Source organism: Microplitis mediator, chromosome 1 (assembly GCF_029852145.1).
Source record: "Microplitis mediator isolate UGA2020A chromosome 1, iyMicMedi2.1, whole genome shotgun sequence".
NCBI classification, from domain to species: Eukaryota; Metazoa; Arthropoda; class Insecta; order Hymenoptera; family Braconidae; genus Microplitis; species Microplitis mediator.
The window spans coordinates 8,800,297-8,810,264 of record NC_079969.1 but is presented as its reverse complement, the minus strand read 5'-3'; the positions used below and the strand labels follow the sequence as shown (position 1 = coordinate 8,810,264).

Below are 9,968 nucleotides of genomic sequence, written 5' to 3'. Positions count from 1 at the left end.
GCCAAAATTTGGATCCAAGCATATTTGACTGTTTGGATCCAATCATATATGCTTGGATCTAAACATTTTTTATCGGGATACGATATGGGAACCATTCCCATAATATATTGTAATTGTTACCGTACATTTCTTTCCATGTAAAAAAAACTAAATTTAAATTTCATTTCGTCTGAAAATAAATAAACGAAGTAATAGAAAGAAATAATAATAAAAAATTGATGGCTTTTATATAGTTTTTAATAATAAAAAACGTAAAGTTTTATTCATTTATTAAATTTTTTCGTGTTACAATAATAATAATATTTATATTATTCATTACATATTAATAATCATAATAATAGTAAAGCTAACAAGGCTTTTTATTAAACTTAAATTATCATACGCGTGCATATTCATTTTTATTCATAACTTAATCGCATTTATTTTTTTTATTATATTATTTAAATTCCTTTTATCACGTATATATATATTTTATGTTCTGGCATTTTGTGTGCAAATATATATAGGCCCATATTATTTATAATTTATAATAATGATAATGTAAAGTAAAATTACATCATTTTTTAAAATAATAATTAATAAATTAACGTCACTACTCGTTAATAAAATAAATTAATTTCGTAGTCTATTAAATTTTTAACATCAAGGGACCGAAAATTATTTGATCTAGTAGACAGAGTATTTTTTTAATTGAATCAATTATATGTGAATTTTAAAAAAAAATGTGCCGCGAATTAGATTTCGTTCCATCAGTCGCCAGTAACTCGACGACGCCGATCATTTTGAGTAAAAATCGTCTCGTTTAAACGGATCGAGGGTAAAATTCGCAGCACATATTTTTTTCTGTTTGAATTTCTGTTCAAAAAAATATTTTTTTTAATTTTCATAAACTTAACAGTGAATTTCAAAATTCAGGAAAATTTTAAACTTTGAATTGAATATTTTTTCAAGATCAAAATTTTTACCTGAGTACTTTTGCATGAAATTTTGAACAAAAATAATTCGGTTTGAGAATTTTTCTGGCTTGAACATTTAAAAAAAATAATTACAAGTTTTTTTTTTTAATTAATATCAGAACGGATCAAAAACGTCAGAGTGAAAATTAGATTTAAATTTAAAATAAATCATTAACGCACAATTAAAAATTGTCGCATATTTTGAAGGTCATTAATATGAACCTTTTTGTTGAGACTTTTTGTTCACTTGCTGATTTAATTGAGTGAAATTTTATAATTACTTTCAAATCGAGTATTCTCATTTTATAAAATTAACGCGCAGTAATTTAAAGTACAAAGAATTTTAACAAGTACTGTCAGGAATTCAAACTTCACTCATAATATATATGATTTTTTTTTTTTTTAAATATATGAAGATATTAATGTACTGAAAATTCTTCAATATGGAAAAAAAAAATTATTTTATTTGAAACTCGGTCCCCTGTAATTATAATTTAATTCACGTGTCATGAGTAATGAGTATATATATATATATATATATATTTGTATTCAAAATTATTTTAATTGCTCTTTCAACTACAAGCGTAATTTAGTTTTTTTACTCACATTCATACTTTTTCATTCATTCGAAATTTTCTTATTTCAAAAAAAAAAAAAAAAAAAAAATTAAAGTAAATAATTAATTAACCAATTAATTAATTAATAATTAAAACATTCTCACGTTAATTAATAAGACAATCACACATATATTTACTGGTATATATTTATTTAAAATAATTAAAAACAACCTAAAATAATAAAAATTTTAATAATTAATTTATTAATTTAATAAATTAATTATTAAAATAAGATTTTAAATTCAGCATTCATTAAAACGCAGCAATTATAAGTCAATATTTACAGATTTATTTCTTTATTATTTATTATATTTTATCTTTTAATTAATTAATTAATTAATCAATTAAATAATTAATTAATTAATTGGTAAATAGCAGCACTAATAATAAACTTATTCATTAATATTTAATGATTAAATACTTTATTTATATATTAATAGTCATTATTATTATTAATATAATAATTATAATAAAAGTTTAATAGAGTAATTAGTAAATGACATGTCTTAATTGTTTTATAAATAATATAAAAGGATTTTATTTTTTTTAAAACGACCATTTCTTTTGCACGATTTGTTTTTTAAGTTATTATAGTGAGTAAAAAATTTTATTTGGTAGAGTTTAAACTTTTGCGTGATTAGCTTGTGGAGTAATTAATAATTAACAACATTTGGGCATTTCTTTGAGTTATAAATGATTTAATTTGTGTGAGGTTACTTAAATAAAGAGTAATTATGTGAAATTTTTATTTTAAATATTTATCGTTCGTGATGATCTTCATGGTTGGTTGATGATTTTCCGGTTGATTCTTTGTTGTTGTAACTTGAATTTTTGTGTGAATCCTTTGTCATTGATGATCTATTATTGTCATTAATATAAATAAATATAATACAATCAGTGGTATAGAATAATTTATTTCAAAGCCGATGTCTCTGATTTTGTTTATTTAAATATTATTTTATTTATTAAATAAAAAAAAAACCAGCAAATGAATAAATTGAAATTTTTCATGTAATTGTATAGAGAATTGTAAGCTCTTTGAAATGAGTACCAACAACCTGATTTTATTTTAAATACATCAAAAGTCATACATATATTTAAATATATAGCTTTCAGATAAATTAATATATAAATATGTCTTGTTGGTACTCGTTTAAAAGGGCATTCAATTTTATATTAATCTACATGGTTCAAAATTTTTTTTCATCAATTTTCAATATCATTATTTTTTTTTTTGCCTCATGTTAATCTAATGAACTTAAATAAATAATTTTGAAATTTTTTATAGATAAATATACAATAGAATGAGTTTAAATGTCATAATTATGAAGTTAATCGGCGGCAAATTTTCATGTTTCGCGTTTTACCCGGGCAGAATTTTAAAAGTTTATCTGTGACTGTTAAATAATTGAAGGATTTTATAATTGCGTAATGTTCATTTGTCGCGAATACTAAAGTACCAGGTGTTTATTATCACGATATATATAGATGTGCGAATGAGTGTACGGGGTTGCTGATAAATGTTTACGAACGAGTTAAATATTTATCCAATACAATGTCGATCGTAATATTTATATATTCGTAAAACTTGTTGATGATCCATTATCATAAACAATATACTTTGATTCCCTGTTTATTTTTATTTATACGTCAGTGTACCTTCGAGATCTATTCTTCATATAAACAAAAGCAATCACAATAACAACAACAACGACAATAATAACAATAATAATAATGATAACGCGATGAGTAATTTGAATTACGATTTATTTTAAATAAATAGTTTTTTTCCATTAATATTTGTCGTGATAATTTTTTTAATATCTCATTTCCCAGTCGTTCATTACCGGAAATGTGTATCGTTACGATTAAAATATTTTTTTTTTTCAATTTTTAATGATTTAAATTCTCGCTGTCATTATTATTAATTATCGTTATTATTATTATTGTAATTAATTATTACTGCAAAAATTTAATAAATCTGGTGATGAAAAAATTTCAGTAAAAAAAAAAATTAGTCAACAGAATATCAGAATTATTATTATTATTTTTTAATCAACGACGAATAGAGTCGCGTATTCTAGAATTAAACAAACGTTTTTTGTTTATTATTTTTATATACGTACACTGCGCTTGGATCAAACAAACATCAAAGACATCAGCTTATGTATTTTATATATATATAGTAAATGATTTATGTTATTTATAATTAAAATAATAATAAAGCAATGCAATGTATTGTATGATAAGCAAGGAAATAGGATTAGGATCACACTTACTTTGTTGTTTCTTAATAATATATCACATGCTTGCTATATTTATACATATATTTCTATATATTTGTATTTAAAAAAATAAATCTGTCCACTAATCAATTAGTTAACTAATTAAATTGATTATTTAATTAATCAAAAACTCTAATTGACAATTTAATCCGGCGATAATTTATGATAATTTTTTTTTTATGGTAATTAATAAATAAATACCGAAGCATAAATATAAATATTAATATATATATCGTGAATTATTATTCGCGGTAGGATCCATCAAATACAGAACTCTACGAACTTTATCAGCGAGCGGATTTATATTCTCCAATAAAAATAAAATGAAGTTGAATTTTTTTTCGATTTACCTACGAAATAAATTATCACAACTTCAATAAATTTTTTTAGTTTTTAATCACGACTTCAAATTTTTTCTTTTCTTTTAAATAATAATAATTTTTTTTTTCGTAGAACGGAAATTAAATGAAAAATAAAATGAACTAAATAATTATTAAAAAAAACTTTGTTTTTAAATTTCCCGCCAGCGATAATTTTTTTTTATTTTCAAATTTCGGAGCCTTTTTTAGTTTCATTTTAATTTTTGTAGTTTTTTTATGGTAATAATAAATTTTTTTAAGTCTGAAAAATTATTGACATCTTAATGTATGGATATATATATATAATTTAAAAATATATATAGCAAGTGATAAAAAATTCAATTCTAAATCCTCATGAAATCGTTTTTGAATCCGTGAGGAAAGCGGATTTAATGTATTATATATATAAATATATATGCATATATATATCTATCTATATATATATTAGAAATTCTCTTTCTCTAGATAACGGAATTCTTCGTCTATTTTATCGATTTGTTAACTCAATTCAAGAGGATTAGAATATATATATATATATATATATATATATATATATATATATATATATATGTATATATATGTACTCCAAGAATAATAGAAATTTTCTCCATTTCAAGAAAATCAACTTGTAAAAAAAAAAACAATAAATAAATTGTTGGCTTAAACAATTGTTTGTTTGGCTTCTTCTTTTTCTGTACTTGTTACATTTATATATATTTTTTTTTACACTCATATAAAAAAATTGCATTTTCAAACGATACTTTAAACTCATCTACACAACTACTCGTCATAAGACTGGTCTCGGGTACATAGAAGAAATTTATATCAGAATTTTAGTCTTCTGATTATCCTGCGTTTAGTTTTGTCTTTAAACGTTCAAACTACCCGTTATAAGCCTGTTTTATATTACATGACTTTGAACGTCATTACGTTTTGTCACGCGCCGTTATCTCGATTTTTCTAGTGCTTATAGCGCTAAATCTCCGCGAAATATAAACAGTAAACTCTCCTCATTAGTTTTTTTTTTTTTCCTAAACTTTGTTTATAATTTTGATTATTTCAACGGATGCTAATAAGGGGTTGCTTGATACAAATCTCGAGAGTGGTTAAGTAGGGTAAGTTATTTGAGACTCAGTAGTTGCTGATTGAGGGAGAGACTTATGAGGGCTGGCTTATAACAGGTAGTCAACCGTAACTATATTACTTTTATTTTGCACGACTCTTAATATAATGCGAAGCATTAGAGTGAGCTTTACGATCGAAAAATTCAGTTTGCCTCTTTTTCGCTACTGTTTTACTCTTGTTAGTCCACGGAGCTTAACCAAGTTACACATCATCGGATAGAGAATTTAATAAGGATTAATTTTATTACTTATAAAGACCAATTTGATGTATTAAATAACTAAAAAAACATCAAAATGTAAAAAAAAAATTTCCCATTAAGCAGCAGAAAATGTGTCCGTAATCCGTAAACACAAAAACTCGAGAAAAAAGCCATTATTTGGATTACTTTCGTTTTTAAAAGATTATTTTAGGGCCGAAAAAGAAGTGTGTCATAAATGGCTATCAAATTCGGCCCCGTTTAATTATAACACCGGCCCAGAAAAAAATAGTGGTCTGTACTTTTAACCAGACCTACCTATCTTTATGTATTTCGAGGCGCTGAATCCGGATCTAAAGTCACGTTTGTCCGTACACCCTCAAAATTTTGAGTAAATTGCATGAAACCATAAAAATCGCCAAAAATTAGCAGTTTTGGTAAGAAAAAAATTTATGGAACTATAGACCAAGTATGATTTTTATGTATTTTGGTCCACTGAATTCAAATCTGAAGTTTATTCAACCATAAACCTTTTAAAATTTAAATAAATTGCAGAAAAACTCCTGAAAATTGCGGAAAATAACAAAAAATTGCAGTTATTGTGATAAAATAAATTTTATACAGCTAGATTGACAGATCAATCATGATTTTTGTGTAGTTCGATCCGTTGAATCTAAATCTTAAGCCTATTTGGCTTATACATCTTTAAAAATTTAAGTAAACAGCAAAAAATCTCTGAAAATTTCAAAAAATTGATGTTGTGATGAAAATCATTTTTTAAATCAAAATAAAATATATATTACGTTATTTGATTCGCGGAGTATAAATTTAAATTTGATTTTCAGATTTTGATGGCCTCCAGTCTTGTAATTCTGTATTAATTTTAAATTTTAACAATTTGTAAATAAATATAAATTTAAAGTTTATTTGGCCCGTTAGCCCTCAAAAAAATTAAGTTAATGCGGAAAATTGCACGTATAGTAATGAAAAATATTGATTGAACTTGATTACTTTAATTTCTATCAAAAAATCTTTTTAAAAACCATACGAAGATAAGGAACGTCCTTTCTGATTTCAATTGCTATTTTTCGCAATTTTCAGGGGTTATTTTGCAATTTACTTAGATTTTAAATGGCTTGTGGTTGAATAAACTTCAGATTTGGATTCAATAGACCAAAATACATAAAAGTTTGGAAAAACCAAAAGTGCACGCCTCATAACACTTATTTAATTTTGAAGTCAAAATAACTATCACGCTACTGTTTATGTTAACTTTTGACATCAAAAAAATAGAAAGTAAAAAAGAGTTGTGCCAAAAAAAGCCGTCTGAATGCAGCACCAGTAAAAGGCCCATAACAGAATATATCTATATATATGAGATTTGCAAAAGTGTCCGTCAGAGATAGCACCAGTGAAAAAAAAAAAAAAATATACAAATTATACAAAAAAATACACAGTCATATATTAGTTTTTTATAAATAATAATTAAACAACAGTGAATTGAACGCTCATATTAATTGAGAAAGTCCGTAGTATGTTACTTTAGATAATAAAAAAAAAATTATTCCGGTACGATAATTTTTTCGATCAATTTCCCTGCCACATACACCAATCCATAAACACAGACACACGGACTTCCAGGAAAGATCATTTTTAATGATATTATTTACTATGTTAAACAAAATAATTGTTATTGAATTATATTTTGTGTCTGACAAATTATTTGACTTGATATTAGTACACTCATATTAACCTGTAAGCGCGATATAAAGAAAAAAATATCGATTTCAGTTTCGAGAAAACTACTTTTTTTGAAATGTCGAGAGTACTGCTCTGTTATGACAAAACGACGTATCTCAAAAATTATAGTTTCGAGAAAATAGCATTTAAAGTTTTAACAGAATTTAAGTACAATTTAACAGAAAAATTAATTTCTGTCATGACAAAACGCTGTAACTCGAGATACGTTTTTTGTATCGTAAGAAACTAATGCTTTTGATAAATAGATAAAATTGTTATGACAAAACGCTCTAACTCGAAAAATTAAATTTCCAATGCAAAAATATACGTTTTTTTTTATCATTTTTTTTATACGCACATTTGATCAATATTATTGGCGTAATTAATTAAATTAGTAAAATTTTGATGATACCCTATTATTAAGTGACACTGAATAAACCTATTTAGCTTTGTTACGACAAAACAGCGTATCTCGAGATACGTCGTTTTGTCATAACAGGGCAGAGTAGAGCACAACCTCAACGCTCCGCTTATGAGGCGTGCAAAAATCATACTTGGTCTATAGTTCCATAAATTTTTTTCTTACCAAAACTGCTAATTTTTGGCGATTTTTATGGTTTTGCACGCCTCGGAAGCGAAGCGGAGAGGTTGTGCTTTATAACCGACCTGTCAAGGTCACACGATTTCCACTCATTAAAGTGCATATATTTTTTTTCTATTACTCTTACACATTATGAAAAGCACATCAATATAAAGCTGAAACACTAATAAATAATCCTGATACTTTTTTTAATTTGTCTAATATGTATTAATATAAAAAAAAGTTCATTAAAAAAAATTTATCGTGGACGTCCATTAGTCTGTGGTTCAAAAAAACGGCGTGGTACGGATATCTCGAGAACGACTTGACGAAACTACTTAATTTTTTTTTCAAAATTTTCAGAAATAAGCAAAGAAGGTTCCTTTCGAAAATCACTACTGTAGGCCTTCTCGTTTTTTTAAAAATAAATCATTACGGTTAAAACCGGCAATCTTACATGTAAACAAACACACACTGTCGCCATTTTTCATTAGGAATGTTCTCCTTATTTATTTTTTTTTTTACTTTTATTACCGTATATTTACCATGGAAATTTCTATGGGAAAAGAGCGGGATATTCAATTTTATTCGAAATTTAACTTTTAAAAAAAAACATAACATGAGCTTTCGAGGCGTGCACTTTTGGATTTTCCAAATTTTTTTTGCAATTTACTCAAAATTTTGCGGGTGTACGGACAAAACTGACTTCAGATTCGGATTCAGCGCGTCAAAATACATAAAGATGAGTAGGTCCGGTCTAAAGTACAGACCACTTTCTTTTTTGTGGGCCGGTGTTATAACTAATAAAAAGAACTTAGCTAATTTTGTATATCTATATATGTTTTTTACATATACTTTCGTCACACCAGTCGCGCCTGCGCGAAAAAATACATCTGACTATTTTTTGGAGCAAAATTTGAATTTCTAGTGTAATAGAAAGGAAAAAAAAAAAATTGCCCTTGAAAGTTTTATCGTACATTTTCTTTTTTTTTTTGCAAATGAGCATTAAGAGTCGTGCACTTTTGGATTTACCAACTTTTTTTCTTTATTTAAGAAAAATTTTTCCGTAAAAAGATTTCTTTGGCATTTTGTAGTTTTTTAGGGTAATAGTTAATGATTAATTGTTATTATTAATAATGATTAATTATGGAAATGGGAATTGTGGATTATTATTAATCGGAATATTAATTAATAATATAATATTAGATTAATATATAAGGTATATATTATATATATGCGTTGATAGGAACTGAGCATGAATATTGTGATGAAAATTATGCATGTAAATTATATATATATGTAATTTAATTAACTCACCGAGACATGTCGTTGATCTCAGATGATCCTTCAAGACGGGATTTTCGTACTACAACACAAGATAATAAATAATTATTATTTTAATTAATAATAAGTATTTGTCTTTGTTAATTCACACTTTTAATTCATTTTATTAATTAAATTATAGTCAAATCTCAAACAGGATTTTAATTAAAAAATATTGCGGCTTAAATATTGGAGTTAAGTCAAAATTTATCAAAATCTTTTTTTTACAGAATTTAATTTCCTGTTAAATTGGACTCATACATTTTTATCGTATCTTCAATAATTCAGTTACAAATTCATTTTGAAATTAAAAATTTTACTTTCCAATCAAAATTCGAAAAAAAAATCGTTAAATTTTTTTTTTATTCACACATTTATTATTAATTAAAAAAACTATTCATGCTCAAAATTTTATAAATAATTTTTAGTTAATAAAAAAAAAAAATTGTCAGTGAAATTTATTTTAATAAATCAACGCAAGCATTAAAATTAAAATTCACAAACAAAATGTTTGAAAACGACATATATTATTAACTTTGGTCATTAAATCATATAAATATATATCACGATACATTAGCGATTAATAAAAAAAAAAAAAAAAACAAATAAACGTTTTACCGATTTACGATTTAATTTAATATGAATTTTAAAAATTTTCGATGTGTAATTAAAAGAAAAAAATAAAGAAAAAATTGTACGTCAATCAATTAAATGGTTGACGTTTCACGTCGAAACAACATCACGCAACCTGTAACGTAACATGTCAGTTATAAGGTCTCTGGGGTCT

General features: G+C 24.9%; 1 protein-coding gene across 8 annotated transcripts in view; it reads right to left on the bottom strand.

Annotated features, from left to right (window-relative positions):
- Nucleotides 1-252: 252 nt before the first annotated feature.
- The window catches only part of LOC130667685 (tropomodulin), a 41,619-nt gene continuing 31,903 nt past the window's right edge, over nucleotides 253-9,968 (bottom strand). For 5 of the 8 annotated variants that reach the window (XM_057469457.1, XM_057469488.1, XM_057469513.1 and 2 more), the window contains exons 9-10: nucleotides 9,176-9,224; nucleotides 253-2,431 (exon numbers count right to left, since the gene is read on the bottom strand). In XM_057469457.1, the coding sequence (XP_057325440.1) occupies nucleotides 2,332-2,431; nucleotides 9,176-9,224 (149 nt within the window). In that variant the 3' untranslated portion in view covers nucleotides 253-2,331. Of the gene's footprint in view, nucleotides 2,432-9,175; nucleotides 9,225-9,968 lie in introns of those variants that run through there. The other 3 variants (XR_008989873.1, XR_008989875.1, XR_008989874.1) reach the window with 2 other exon arrangements.